At 44.8% G+C, this 15622-nt stretch overlaps 2 protein-coding genes across 17 annotated transcripts in view; both read right to left on the bottom strand.

Annotated features, from left to right (window-relative positions):
- Nucleotides 1–15622, bottom strand: part of LOC119461693 (neprilysin-1) — a 559943-nt gene that overhangs the window by 72275 nt on the left and 472046 nt on the right. The gene's annotated exons all lie outside the window — the stretch shown is intronic.
- The window catches only part of LOC119461694 (mucin-2-like), a 303059-nt gene that overhangs the window by 172140 nt on the left and 115297 nt on the right, over nucleotides 1–15622 (bottom strand). For 3 of the 10 annotated variants that reach the window (XR_007468227.1, XM_049671910.1, XM_049671908.1), the window contains exons 4-8: nucleotides 15278–15318; nucleotides 13557–13637; nucleotides 12557–12622; nucleotides 7707–7803; nucleotides 3172–3239 (exon numbers count right to left, since the gene is read on the bottom strand). The exons of 3 other annotated variants lie outside the window; for them this stretch is intronic. Coding sequence is in view for 6 of the 7 variants with exons in the window: in XM_049671910.1 (XP_049527867.1) it covers nucleotides 3172–3239; nucleotides 7707–7803; nucleotides 12557–12622; nucleotides 13557–13637; nucleotides 15278–15318 (353 nt within the window). In the remaining variant the exon portion in view is untranslated. The remainder of the gene's footprint in view (nucleotides 1–3171; nucleotides 3240–7706; nucleotides 7804–12556; nucleotides 12623–13556; nucleotides 13638–15277; nucleotides 15319–15622) is intronic. 4 more of the 10 variants (XM_049671909.1, XM_049671913.1, XM_049671917.1 and 1 more) reach the window with 4 other exon arrangements.

Here is a 15622-nt window from a genome sequence, read left to right as displayed (position 1 = left end):
GTACAGGGACACTATAGGCGATCTCTTAAACCCGTGCACTTCAAATACAGTACTAATGCACGCAACGCTTTTTGTGCCAGTGACGGGTGTAGCCACGGTCCGAGTATCTTTGACTCAGAGAAAGGCCTCGAGTCCAGCCGGTTTAAAGTTGTCCTGAGAGACAGGCGTTGTACGTCGTAGCGAGGACAGGTACACAATAGGTGTTCGATGGTTTCTTCGCACATACAGGAGTCGCACATCGGGCTCTCGGCCATTCCTATACAATGTGAGTAAGCGTTCGTGAACGCCACTCCCAGTCACAAGCGGCACAGCAAGGTTGCTTCGCCGCGGGAAAGGCTAGATGGCAGTTGTAGCCGTAGCAAGGGGTCCAACTTATATAATCGGCAATTGAAGGGACTTGAACTCCATAAAGCTTGTGACGTTTTGCGTGCAAGCAGACGAAGTTCCCTGGCAGTGTCCGTCCTCGTCAAAGGTATTGTACGCGTCTGGGTGCCTTCGTAGGCAGATCGGGAAGCCCTGTCAGCAATGTCGTTGCCGATGATGCCACAGTGAGCAGGAATCCATTTTAAGACTATGCTGTGCCCTGTTTCCAGAGCATGGTGATGTACTTCCCTGATGTCGGATATCGTCTGCTCGTAAGTTCTGTGATGTAAGGCTGACTTGATACTGTGAAGGGATGCCTTAGAGTCACGGAATATGACCCATTTCTGTGCCGGTTCTTCGGTGACGTAGGTCACAGCTGCATGGAGGGCTGCAAGTTCTGCCGACGTAGATGTAGTCATATGTGACAATTTGAATTTAACTGTAACTTGCTTGGCTGGAACGACGAATGCGGCAGTTGAGCTGGTAGGTGAGGTCAAGCCATCGGTATATATATGTATGTAGTCATGATATGTCTGGTGCATTAATAGGAGCGTCAGTTGCTTCAGAGCCAGCGATGGATGATTGGCCTTCTTGGTGATTGCGGGAATAGAAAAATTCACTTCAGGCTGTCGCAGGCACCACAGGGGAGATGAAGGCTTCGACGCCGGTGTAAACGATGACGGTACACACTCTTGATGCGCGCTAATCACTTTGGAAAAGGTGGCTTGAGGTCTCTCCGCTGGCAGAGAAGCTAAGTGATGGTCGGGGATCCTTGACAGATGACGAATGTGCGCTCTGAGGGAGTCGGCAGCTACGTGTGTCCGAATCGTATGGTCTCTCGCGATGGCGATTGTTGCTGTTGTTGAGGTGCACCGAGGCAGCCCTAAACACGTGCGTAGGGCTTGACCTTGTATGCTCTCAAGAGCGCGAATGTTCGTCTTGCATGTATTTGACAAAACTGGCAGACTGTAACGAAGGAGTCCCAGGAACAGTACCCTGTACAGCTGCAGCATAGAATGGACTGGTGCACCCCAGTTTTTCCGGATAGAAATTTGAATACCTGTGCAATAGCAAATAACTTCTTCTTCAGGTAGACGCAGTGAGGGGTCCACGAGAGGTTACGGTCGATGATGACACCCAGAAAGCGATGCGTCTTTACATAGCACAGAGCTTGACCGTTGATTGAAACTAGATGCAGTGAAATTTGTTTGCGCGTAAAGCCAACCAATGCGCACTTTTCTGTAGACGCACTGAGGCCTTGTTCTCGTAGATAAATTATGCACAAATCCCCTAGCGCGAATGTTCTCCGTTAGCCAAGTTTTTAGCGTGTCCATTGCGACAGATGTGCGATTTCTATCCACAGCGAGTCATAGAGCAATGCTTTCCCAGCCTACTTCTCCGCGATTTCGCTGGTCGTCGTAGCCGTTGGCTGTAACGCCGAGTTAAAGCTGTCGCTACTCCGTGCACCATCTGTCGGGATCGGGGATCCCTGTCGCGAGGTTTCACCTGACTCGCCACCTGGCGCATCGGAATATACGACCGACAGCACTTCTGGTACTCTGCCAAGTTGGCTATCCTCGCAAAGAGCCAGGAACACTTTCTGCGGTAAACTACTTCGATGTGTCCGCTGCAGAGTCATGCGAAGTTTCGCGAAAGTGACAGTGTAACCGAAAGTGATCATCTGCGAGTTATCATCGCACTTTTTTGCCTTGACGACTTCTCTAACACTGATTCTCACAGTGCGTGCGACCTGAATTTTTTTCTTCGCCATATAGCGAGGGTGGCGCGGAAGATCAAGTGGTGGCCTTACGGTGGCGGCACTACTAGAACAGATACTTGGCAATGACGGCAACATGCAAAGCACTGACGAGTCTAGCGAACCCAAATGCATAGTAAACCCACACAGTAGCATAAGGACTCACGCATGGTACACGTTTTTCAAATGCACACTGTCCCTAAGATGTCAAGGCGGAGGCTTACTGCTCGCCACACATGTGTAATTAAGCGTTCGCAAAATATGAGTATTTGCAAGTCATTGTACAACTGTGTGTGCGTATGTGCCTGTGTGCCTAAAAGGCATGAGTGGAAGGCTCGCGTCGGCGCGATTCTGACCTAGTTAGGCGTAGTGGTAACCGTTAGACCAACCTGTAACGGGGCGCTCCGTTTAGAGGCGTCTATTATTCAGCCCGCAGGCACCACTGAGCGGCTAAGCGAGAACGGTACTGAGCCCGCGCCCAACGCCAGCGCTCGTGGCAGGTAATTAGCAATATTTCACCCGTTATCTACAACTAAGTAGATAATGTACCGGCTTCAAGTGAACCGCTTCGCATCACGCAACTTCACGTATTTCGTGGTTCTGCGAAGATCGATAGTATAAATTCTTGAAACGGAATGCAATGGCCTGTAAAAGGGAAGCCAAGCGGTGACGCCCTCAGATGAGTAAGGCGTCTAAAGGGACATGATTGTTCGGGATATCACGGTACGACACAAGCAATTCTTGCATGCTTAGGGCATCCAACAGAAAAAAAAACTTATTTTTTAACAAAAACCTTCCGGCTTTGCGATGAGGCTCAATTTGAGCACACTAAAATACTCAAGTTGCACGTAGCAATAGAAGTGTCAGAATAAAAAGAAACAAAAAATCCAGACGAAATAAACACCTACAATGTAAAAAAAAATTCTTCAGTTGAGGAAAATGCGCTTCACGGCTTCAGTTCAACGACATGCGTAATAAATGTTTGTTGTAAAGCCACACTATGTAAAGAAGTTGGGAGCAATAAAGCCGCTTCATAAACTATATAGACGTACCTTGTCTTCAAAGGTCAGCTTCATATTGTTTAAGACTGCAACCACGGTATCACTTGGAACCACCGAACCTGCAAGGAGAAAGCGTGAAACGTGAAACTTCTTCAAGGAAACTACGAACAATAAAGAAACATCTTTGAATTAATGACAAGAACAGCTGTCACAGAATAAAATAACCTCTTACTCTTGGAGGACTTCATCCTTTTATGATGAACATACAGATTATTTTACAAGAGAATTGGCATAAATAGTAGTGCCAACATTTCGTATGCCTTATCGATTACACGAAAAGTTTGGAAGCTTCACCTGAATGCCGATGCATTCAGGGGAAATGCATTCAGTTCAAGCGTAGCGCTTGAACTCTTCGGACGGTGTTCTATTTACACGCAGGTTTTAAGACGTTGGCGCGCAGGAGCGTGCTAGGCAACCGCTGCTGGGCTGGGCTGTATCCTCCTTGTAGCTAGGCTGCTATAGTATCAACAGCGTCCTGGCAGCTACGCAAGTGCACCCAAGTACGAAAATCACGTGTCACAACGCCGGTGTGACGAGCTCCATCAGTGGGTGTTGCAAACGTCGCATGCCTCGACAGTGCACGCGAGAGAGGACCGACGGGACATTGTCCGCATTAGTCAGCGCCAAGCGAAACATTCAGTAGGATTAGCTTGGCGTTTACTGCTCAAACCAGAGCACACGCATATCAGCTCAGCAGGAACACTATATATAACGTGCACACCTTATAATGAACGTGCGCATAACCCTCATGCCAGCAGCGGTAGGCAGAACGCTTCCCTCTTCTCCGCCACCGAGTAGTTGACGGTATCGTCCTCTATGCTTCGTCGTCCAGTTGCAGACCGTCCAGCACTCCGAGCGCGAGCCGTGCATGTACAGTCGTGAGCACTGTTAGGGTGAACACCTCATTAGTATTCAAGTTGATATAACTTCAACATACCTTCTACTTCAGGGGGGAAATGTGGCGAATACCACGCCTAATGATGGCGCCGATAAAACAAATAATAGTTTTCTTTATTTTGTGCTAAACATTAACTGCTATAGGCTCGTGAATACTAATGAGGTGTTCACCCTAACAGTGCTCACCACTGTACAGTCATCAACAATGTGGAAGGGAGCAGCGATTCCAGGCTCCTTTAGCCTGAGTTCAAATCTAGGAACTTGATTCTAAACAATAAGTTTTCCTGATGAACATTCCGTATCATTGATCTCTTTTATGGAGCGCACGTGTGTTTAGCCCCTACGGGCGTTTGAAAAAACATTATGTGTACAGGCGTCATTCATATTGATGAGGGCTGTACCTTCAGCGCTAAGGCACGACCATGTCGGCTGCTGCGGCGGCGCCGACGGTGTGGATGCAACTCGAGCGTCCGTATAAGCAATGAAACAATGCCCATTAGCAGATACAAGGTGGTTTGAAGAGCATAAAAAGAACTTGCGTAGCCGAATACAGCGTGCAATAACCCCAGATTAGCGTGTTTCTATATACATAAAATTCCTTAAATATAACATAAACTCAAATACTCGTTTTCTTGGTTCGTACGTATACATACGTGACTGCACGCGCACCCGTTCATGCATTTGCTTCGTGCCAGCGTCAAAGGTTCACTGCGCGCGGCTAATTATTCCGAGACATTTTGTATGCAGCAAAGATGCAGCAATCACGTATCACGTAAGGAAGACACCAAATCTTCGCTTCTTCGTGTAAAACATCCCTAATGGAATGTCATTCACTTTCTTTAAGCCATAATGTACTTGAGCGGGTAAGTTCCTTTTAATACCTGGGCTTCACACTAGATGAAGCTCTTCATTGAAAGCCTCACATTACATCGCTCTGTAAAACTTTTTAGCAAAGCTTGTTTGATTCTGTACAAATGTCGTTAATACTTTGACACTACCATGCTGAAAGCAATTTAGCATATTCCATGGCCAGCTGTCCTACTGCATTGCATCTTGGGGTCACACGTATGTTTCATATGTAGACCCTAATGTACTTCTTCACAAAAGGGCATTGCGACTGTATAACACTTACTGAATAAAATGCTAATTCAATGCCGCTGTTTCAACGTTTAAATATACTGCCTTTTAATTATTACTAAAGTTTAAGATAGGTACTCACAATAGCATAACTACTAACTGCCCTACCAGTTCATCAACTTTTTATACTCAAGGAGGAATAGAAGCAGTACACTTAAGAGAAATTTTCGCCCGCAAAAATTCATAATGTATACGAAGGAGGAGCTTAAACAGCACTAGATCACTCCTATGGAACAACATACTATCAGAAATAAAACACGCTACTTTTTTCATCATCATTGAAATACCAGTATCATTTACTATACTGTTATCTGTTTAGGAGGGAATCCATTTCGTTTTGGCATTTGTCTGTTTTATCATTTCCAGTGTATAGTTAGTAAGTACGAATTCCTTTCTGTAGGTTTGTCGTGGCTATATATATAGGCAGCCTGCCTTTTGTTTATACATGCATATCTATAGTAATATGATTTATTTATGCTTTGCCGTATTGCCGTTGTGATTACGAATACTAACTAGCATGGATCCCAACTAGCCTTGAGCTAGGGATCCAGGGGCCGGATTCACGAAAACATTCTTACGCTGAAGTTGTTCGTAGAAGCAGGTGTCAGCCAATCATGGTGTTGGACATCCATTAGCGAAAGCGGCTTGCCAATGGTAAGCAGCACTTCCGAACGAAAAGCTTTGCGAATTTGGTCCTAGATATTTTATAGAATCGTTCGGGTGTACGCGTTCTATTTTGATTAAATAAGAACTTGAACACGTATTATAAGTTCTAAACTTCACGAAGCCAGTTTTACAAGGACAATCGTGACCCCTGCTATAGAATAAACTGAGCAATAGGCCTTATACCGTAGAGCTAATTCAATATGTTTTTATTCCATTTCTGTGATTAGGCCTGCACAAATAGCCAAACGTTTTCGAGCCCCGCACACTCCCCTGTCTGTCACGTGACACCTTCAAAACCGTGAAAGCTCTCCATATGATATGACTTGTACTCACTGCGTATGCATGATTAGGTCAAGCAAAAAAGTTACTTCCGATTGTACGCCTATTTTGCCATTATCCCTCCCCTATTCAATTTTTTTCCGGTGACGCCCATTTTGTCTCTCTTTCACGTGTGCCATTTTGACGCACTGAATGTGCCATTATTATGCCGAAAAAAAACTGTCGAAAAAAGGCTGTCCTGTTTCGAAATGCGTACAAAAAGGCTGCCCGCTGATCGTTCCGGCACTTAGAATGGATTTATTTGCGTATAACACAATTTTGTCTTAGCAGTATAACGTTTTCGAGCCCTTTTGGCACCTATGCTACGTCGCTCTGCCTACTCTCCTTCACTAAGGACCAATTTTAGCGCCATTTTTGGCTGCCTGTTGCACACCGCCCTGATTTTCGACCAGCCACCGCAAGCTAAGCAAGGTGAAGTGGACGAATCGCAGACGCCAGCACCGCTCTCCTTACCCGATATCTACTTATGCTGCTAGTGCCCACCGATTCCCTCTCTCCTTTTCCGCGCTTCTCGCCTCTTGTCAGCCGATTCGACAATAAAAACCTGCCACGGTAGGCAATACTATTCGCTTTGAAAGCATACAAAGGTAACCTATAAACAAGGAGATCGTTTGATTGAGCGCTTCAAACAGTCAAACAACGCTGCGGTTTACCGCCCGATGCTAGCGTCGGCGGTTACGTAAATTTGAAGTCGGGAGTTTCGAATAAAATCAGAATAGAATAGTTTTACGCTATATGGCTCATGGGCTGTAATAATATGTTGTTTGTTCCTTGCTAGTACTAGGGGTGTGCGACTATTCGATACTTTCGCATAACCAATTCTGGGGCCATATTCACAAAGCTTTTCTTTCGTAAGTTCGCTTTGCCATTGGCTGGCCGCTTTCGTTAATGATATCTCCGGTAATGATATATGATTCCTAAGTGGTCACCAACTACAATTCATTTAAAGGACACCAAATATTTAAACTACAACATTTTCTGCAAATACATGTAGCAGAACTCCAAATGCTGTTCATTTGTAACAGTGGTTCTAAACGCAAGTGGGGCTCTTTCGTATCGTTTCCGCAACGCTCTATGTGCTCTGAGAGAAACATGCGATGAACTGCAGCGGTAAAGCTGCAGAAGGCAAATCTTGAAACGCAGCAGTGTACTTTGTCCTGTAAGGTATGCAACCTCCAATTCATATTGTCGCAACTTATATTACCAGCTGGCACTGAGAGCTCCCTCTGTCTCTTTGATATACGAAGCTTCCGCTCTGAGAGGTGAGCGTCAGCTATTAGATATTAAAGGTGTCCAATCTAGCGATTCAGCGTAACTTCCTTATCTTCAGTAGGGACCCTTTATTAACGTGCCTTGGCAGATAATGCCCTACTGTGCACGGCTAGGAATTACGTAACCACTCTTCTAAGGATTTCCAGAAGATAATTCGAGCAACTGCAGCAACACGATTACGACACTTAGGCCACGATGTAATCTTGTAAACCTACCTCTCGTACGGTTGATTACGAAGAAGGAGATCAGGTCCATGCCGCGGTCTCCGCTGAGGAACACCACCGTCGGCTCACCAAGCGGGATGCCATTTTTCTGCAGGTGAAGAGTCCATGAGACACAGTAGATAAGTCACTTGACCATTCGCTTAACGCGTGGCGTAAAGTTCCAGAAAAAATTTCTTTAAGTTGCTTAACGGCTGGGAAACACTGCTCATATAAAAAGCCAGAGCGACACTATACGCTCTGAAGAAAACACACATGATCATCACAGGAGGAAGTGGTCAGCCAAAATGGCACACGGAAGCTTCCATGGAAATGTTAGATCGTAGAGCGCCTGTATGACCACATAAGCACGACTACATAACACCACAGTTTCGTTTTATTATTTCCCCAACATATTTTTTCTAAAAATCAACGATTGAGCCAGGCACAATTTTACTCCTTGAGCCAGATTTCTGCAAAAGGCGGGAACCGCCAGTACTGGAAATCGAAATGGGGAACTGAATAATTTAAAAAATTTACTAAATAACCTGTAACTGACTCTTCACGACCGCATATTCTCATTTATGAACTGAACCCGGCGCGTTTTCGAGGCACGTCCAACTTGGAATAAATTTGGAAGGTAGCACTTGTTGCGAGACAATCGCCGGAAAATTGCGGTAAAGCGCAGCGTTCTTCCACGCCATTTTTTAATGTGCAGGGTAACCTTGACTGGAATATTAATCCATCTCGTCGTACTATTTGGGAATCCATACCTATGAACGGACGCCGACCTGAAAGTTTCATCTACTTATGTAGGCCTTGCGAAGTCACCGGCAACCGGCTGCAATTTCCCCGCACATTTTGTCATTAAGCAATTATTGTGACAATATGCGTAGCTATATATATATATATATATTATATATATATATATATATATATATATATATATACGAAAGTAAACCGCTTCACCCCTAAAAGAAGCACTGACATACAAGCAAGCAAAACAGGTGAACGACGATCAGTATGCTCACTGTTTCTCCAAATTACAAAGACTTGTTATTTCCTTAGCATAAAGGACATTCTGGAACACTAGGAGCTTGAAATATTTCTCACGAAATTTCTTTACCACATTTCCTCCCTGAATTTCTTTGTACACAGTACAGATTTGGTGCCCTCCTCTCTGTACTGGTGTAATAATTAGGACGAAACTATTAGGACGAAACGCTTCACTGTTGGGAGAAAAATCATCCTGTAACCGTCTCTTCCAAAACATTTGCCTGGATTTAGCAGCTTCTGTTATAATTTTCTTTACAGCCTGGACTCTGCCAAAGGGATCTTATCCCAGCGGTTAGGAGATTTATTATTCAGTTCGAACAATTGTCCTGCTTAACTATCATCTTTTTTCTGTGTTATTTGTGTACGTTTCAATTAACAATTTCTTAATCATATTGCTGCCGTATTATTTCAACAGGTAATCTCGCTTTATCGCATCATTTACTCTTTATACATCCTGCTAAGTTATTTCCGACTATAACTAGGAAGAACTAGGAATAATAACTAGGAATAATAACTAGGAACAATAACTAGGTTTTCATGCGATTCACAGCTATTTGAACTTACAACCGACCTACATTTTAGAATGAATAACAGCAAACAATACGATTGTATTTTCCTTGATTACTCAAAAGCCTTCGACCGTGTCGCTCATTGTCGTCTAATCTCGAAATTATCTTCACTCCGGCTAGATTCGCTAACTCTCTCTTGGCTACGGAATTTTTTGGCACTTCGCCAGCAGTTCACAGTTGTTAACAATTCGTATTCACCCCGTTGCGATGTCACTTCCGGTGTTCCACAAGGCAGCGTTCTAGGACCCTTACTATTTTTAATATACATCAACGACCTGCCTACTAACATATCTTCTTCCATCCGTCTTTTTGCTGACGATTGCATAATTTACCGTACCATTAACTCTATCGACGACCACATTGCACTTCAAAATGACCTCAAAACTGTTTCTGATTGGTGTAGTACCTGGAAAATGCATCTTAACGAATCTAAATGTAACGTTATCTCCTTTAGCCGTAAGCATGTTAATTCTAAGTTCACCTTCTATCTAAACCACTCTCAGGTCTCGGAAGCATCTTCATATAAATATCTCGGAGTTCAACTTGCTCCTAAACTGTCCTGGGCATCCCACGTCACCGCCATTTGCGCCAAAGCCTCACGAACTTTGGGGTATTTACGAAGAAACTTAAAAAACGCCCCAACCAGCATTCGGAAGCTTGCATATGCAACATTTGTCCGTCCTCAACTATAATTTGCAAGCCCTGTGTGGTCGCCTCATCAAAAATATCTAATCAATATGCTAGAAGCCGTACAGAACAGAGCAGCTCGTTTTATTTCTTGCGATTATAACCGTTCTCATAGCGTAACTGAGAATAAACAGAATCATGACATCATTTCATTTGAGACTCGTCGTTGCATCGCACTTCTTTGTTTGTTTCACAAGTACATTTATGGTGACAGGCTGTCTCCACTACCTCTCGAAAGGCCTTTGCGCATGTCAAAGCGCCTCCATAACAATTTTAGTTACTCGCGAATTTTCGGTCACACTTCAGTCTTCAACAGCGCTGCGCTTCCACGTGCCATTTCTCTGTGGAACGATTTGCCCGATAATATCGCTTCCTTACCAAACCATAATTCTTTCCGCAACCGTGTCAGCAGTCATCTTTCAATTGCGCCCTTTTAATCTGCTCACCGACTTTATGCTTTTCACTGTTGCATTCTGGTTTGTACTGCGCATCAGTTACATCTTGAAAGTATGCTGTATCCCTTGTATCTGCATTCATTGTATTAGAAATGTATAAGTGCCACTTGCTACACAATATGTCTACTAGCTCTTATAGTTCTGTTTATGCTCTCCTTACGCCATGCTCCTACGGGGGCCTGTAAGGTCTTCGTAAATAAATAAATAAATAAATAATCCACGTAATTCTTGATCAATCTTCCATAATGGATATAAGCCATAATTTTATGGGACGACGACAACAGCGCAGCACAGAAGTGGCCTCAATAAGTGGCTTTATCACGGAAGCTGTGCGCAAGTGCTGAAAACTCTCTGTCAACTGCCCATGTTTGACGCGATCGTTCGATGATTTCAGCTACATGTTTTCCTTCAGCTCCCTTAGCACGGTGCCAGTGATCAAATTCACAGTTGTGCATCTTCGTTGCTGTGCATGGTGTGTTTGATGGTAGTCTTGTGATTCTGCTGTGTCTAAAGTAGTTGCGCCCTTTCCTTTATACCTTTCGCGCATAGTGACCGTAACGCAGGAAATGCGACCGGGTGCCATATCCCTCCAATCCGACTCGATTGGACTCAATGTCAAACTTCGGCTCCAACGCCACACAGCTTGCACTATATGACCATTAAAAACTGCTATTTGTGGTGGGAAAATCATTGATACCATGTCTCAATAGACAAATAGTGGGCTTCCCGACCCACGGGGACCCCACTGGTACGACCTGTAGGCTGCGCAATGTTTGTTTTCCAAGAAAAAGCGCTGTCACCATCTTTGCACTGGTGACAACGCCTTGATCGGAGTCGTCTATGCCTCTTAAGTCAGCTATCCGCTGTAAAAGAACCATGCGGTCTTTCCTTACACTTTGTAGTATGAATGCGTGTCCCCGCTGTGGCGAAATCATTCATTGCACACAACAATTAAGAATGGCGTTTGAAAGCAAAGCTAAGCGTAGCAGTTACAGGCTAAGCTGCAAGCACGTTCCTAACCTGGGGTGCTATACCGTAAAATGACTCCAAACTGTTTTGATTCCAATTTCTGCAATCAGCCTCCACGATTGATCAAAACATTTTCGGGCCACTCCCAACTTCGCCTGTCTGTCACGCGACGTCACGAAAACCGCGATAGCTCCCCATCTGATATAACGTGTACACACTCATTATGCATGATTAAACCGCCCAAAAGAAAAATAATCATTCCTGATTGGACGCCTTTCATCATAAGCCCTTTGCTATTGCTCTGTTTTCTGGCTACGCCCACTTCCCCTGTTTGTCACGCGACCTCACAAAACCGCGAAAACTCACCGCGTCAAAGTGACAAGTACGCAAAAAAAGCCATTAATATGCCGAACAAAACTGAAAATTTTTCTGAATAGCCACAGACTGCCCCGTTCCGAAAGCAATAGAAGATGGCTGCCCGCCGATCGCTCAGGCCCTCGCTACTCGCACCTGCCGGTGAACATGTATTTATTTGCGCACGATAAACCTTTTTGCGTGGCCGTAAAACGTTATCGAGCCCTTTCGGCATGCATACGACATTGCTCTGCCAACTCTTCCTTGCTGAGGATCCGTTTAGCGGCATTCTTATCCTTCCGTTGCACGCCTCCGCGAAGTAAGGCGAAGCGGACCAATCGGAGAAGCCGGCACCACCCTCTTCATGCGCTTATCTATTTTCACTGTGCTGGCTCGGCCCCATCGAAACCCTCTCCACTAGAGCGTGCTCCTCGCCTCTTGTCAGCCAATTAGATAAGCAAAACCGCTGAGTGTAGACAATGTTATTGGTTTTGAAAGCGAACAAAGGTGACCTCCTATAAACGAGGATTGTATTTGATTGGGTTGTTCAGACAACGCTGCGGGTCACCGGCCGATGCTTGCGTCGGTGGTTACGTAAATTTGACGTCAGGAGTTTGGAACCAAAACAGTTTGGAATCATTTTACGTTATAGCACCCATGGTTCAGAGACTATCGTCCAACCATGTGTCACGCCCTCTACCTCCGAAATACTGATATTAGCCATGTTCTTGCATACTCCCATGCTTGGCGAGTCAAGACAAGCTTGCATACTTACTCTGCAGTAGTCCAACAGCCACACCCGGGCCTCCGCTCGGAACGTTTCGGCCCTCGTTTTGTTCAGCTGCAAACAGAAATGGAATTGCAAGGACTTCATTACCCTGTTATAAAACTAGACAGGCAAAATGATTAAATGTTCCAGTATTCTTTAAGTGATATCCTGTAGACTGGTTGACGATGCTTTAGCGGTAGTTACGCTATCATCCATTTCGTGCCTCCTTTTGTGTAAACTAGAGAGATACTCAAGCCGCAATGCTTTAAATAGTACACTAAGCCGAACAACCTAACTGATTGTACTGAGCCACCGACTTTCACTCTACTGTTTGAGTGAAGCGTAAAGGGCAGTACGAAATTACTGCTGCCTCATTGATAAGCATAAAATAACAGTGAAAAAAAAATACAGATATAGATAATTTAACTCCTTACATAGTACCAAGAGGAATGAACATGAGCTTTAAAACACAAGGTTAGAAAGGATTCTTTAAATGATTTTGTCGTTCCTTGCGCCTTCGTGTTCGAACATTACATTTAACACATTGCCGCCCCCCTCCCTCCCGTTTAGGCAAATGCTGCAGAAGAAACCTTACAATAAAGCTCATACAGAAAAGTGCACAATACATCACCTTTTCTTCTCATCTCTAAACTACACGTCACTGAACAAAAGCTCATACAGAAAAGCGCACAATACATCACTTTTCTTCTCATCTCTAAACTACACGTCACTGAACAAAGTTGTATTTTAGTCATAAAGCACTATAATATCAAGGGAAAGCGCAAATCTCAACAACTCTGAAACGATCGTACCTAAGGGGTCTCTAGAAAGAAATTGTCCACGCCCTTTTATTACACCAAAATACCAGTCTTCTCAATAAAGACGTCATTCATTCATTCATTCATTCATTCATTCATTCATTCATTCATTCATTCATTCATTCATTCATTACAATTGTGACAACATGCGGTAGAACGCAGCTCAACGTTGCCGCCGCGGCACTCACATCACCAAACTTGACTGTCACAGTCTGGTTGAGTTCCTCAGGCAGAAGGCAGGACACCGGTAGGGCACCTTCCACGATGTTCTGCATACATCCGACTCAACAGGTAAGTGAGCATAAGGAGAGAGCAACTACATGGCCGGAGAGCAATAGAGCGTTTATTAGCCGCTCAGCACTTCAGTGAGTCGGCTAAGGATCTACACGACAACTGGCGCACTCTACACAGAAAAACGAGAGTTGAATTTCTTGAAAACCGAGCATTGTATCTTACGCTTTTAAGCATGAAAGTTTTGGGCTCTGTTGCACCCACTTTTTCACTATTTAATGAAGCCTGAAGCAGTGACTGCTCTCAAGGTAAATGTGCTTCAAATTGTTTCTTAAAACAAGCTATTCGGTTTATTCGGAATGTCAACCGGTATAGTTCTCAAGGCATTTTTAATTCACTGTTGCAATGCTACAAGTGCTCCCATTCTGGTTCGCGAGCGTCACCATACTGCAGTACTTAGCGTGCACCATTTAGTGTAATCATTGTATAAATTTGGCTTAACCCCATCTTATCCCGCGCCAGCACTTTACTCTAATCTAAGCAAGCCTTTCGTCAAATTATTTCCGTTCTACTCATTCAACAGTGACGCAGTGTTGCTAAAATATAAGAGCCTTTCTACTGCGAGGAACTGCAAAAAAGTACTGGTGGGAAGCGAATATATTGTACATACGAACATTCCATGCAATATGTGTGCACGCACGCACAGTTCAATTAGCCTGGGATAGCTTTCATGTCAATTCTTCGCATTCCGAATTTCTATTTCTATCCGAATGTCTCCAAATTTGGCATGTACTTTCTGGGGGAATTGGTAGACTGCACATCTCGCCATGAATCTCTCATTTCTAGGGACCGGCTTACCTAAAATCCGTTAAAAGGCGACTCCTGTGTGCGCCCATAGATATGTTAGTCCTTCCATTTCTATCCCCACATATTATTGTCGGTTGTTTAGACTCTCGATTAAAGTGAATAACACCACCTCATGTTCTTGTAAAGGCCACTTACGAGCTAGACTATAGATAGCGGCACTACAGTATTACGGGGCACGTGATATTATGTAAAATTGTCAACACATTAGCACTGTCATAACTTTCTGCGCCAAGATTGGGTAATCGTCCCTTTACTTACCATTATTATTATACAAAAGCCCCATTAATATTTCATGACAATGCTTAATTATACATACACCACGGGAACACGAGATGGACAGGAACAAAGGCACACAGTGCTGCCGTATACGCCCGCTCCTATCCATCTCGAGTTCCGGCTTAGCACGTATAATCATGAATATCCAACCAGGCCAACTTCTCACTATCTACCGTCGAATTCACTTTCATGTCAACCATGCTGGTTTGACATATCCTGGTTTTTCGAGGTGATGGCGCATGAGAATTTGTCAATATTATATTTGTCAACATTCCTTTGGTTCTGTTAACAGGAACACTGCAGGCAAAAGGTTCATGGTCGGCTGCTTAGTATGACGTCTCCTTTAAGCTTCGTGGAACATCGTGCAGCGGCAAAGCAAGAAATAGTTTTTTTATCCAGTGCGCAGTACGCCCCGCCGTTAGTGTCATGGCTATACACACAGCCACAGATGCCAAAAACGGGTCTTATCCCCCAGCGCGTCGATTTGTGCAAAAAGGTGTGTCGGCGACGGCACACGGAGAGGTCAAATACTCACGCAGGACGCGTCGACGCCGATTTCCGTGCTGGTTGGCGAACCTGCGAAGCCACAAAGAAGCGGAAGTCGTAAATAGCGCCGGCGGCTGCTGCCACCATCGGAGCGTCTCGTAATGCACCGACACTGACGGGAATGCCTCCCCGGTAGACGAGGCTCCGTTCCCATCGGTAAGCACGGCAGGCGCGGGTCGACACTGCTCCAGCGCCTGTCGTGCAACCCCTGAGTTACGGCGTCACCCACGGCTGTCCTCAGGAAAGTACGCGACGTGCGATCCGAAAGTGTGTGCCGCGCTCATGCTCCCCTCTGATATCCCGCGAGTCGACACTTTGCAACAGGTAGGCTACG

Source organism: Dermacentor silvarum, chromosome 8 (genome assembly GCF_013339745.2).
Source record: "Dermacentor silvarum isolate Dsil-2018 chromosome 8, BIME_Dsil_1.4, whole genome shotgun sequence".
NCBI lineage: Eukaryota > Metazoa > Arthropoda > Arachnida > Ixodida > Ixodidae > Dermacentor > Dermacentor silvarum.
Note: the sequence above shows the minus strand (reverse complement) of the source record. Positions and strands in the feature narration are given on the sequence as shown.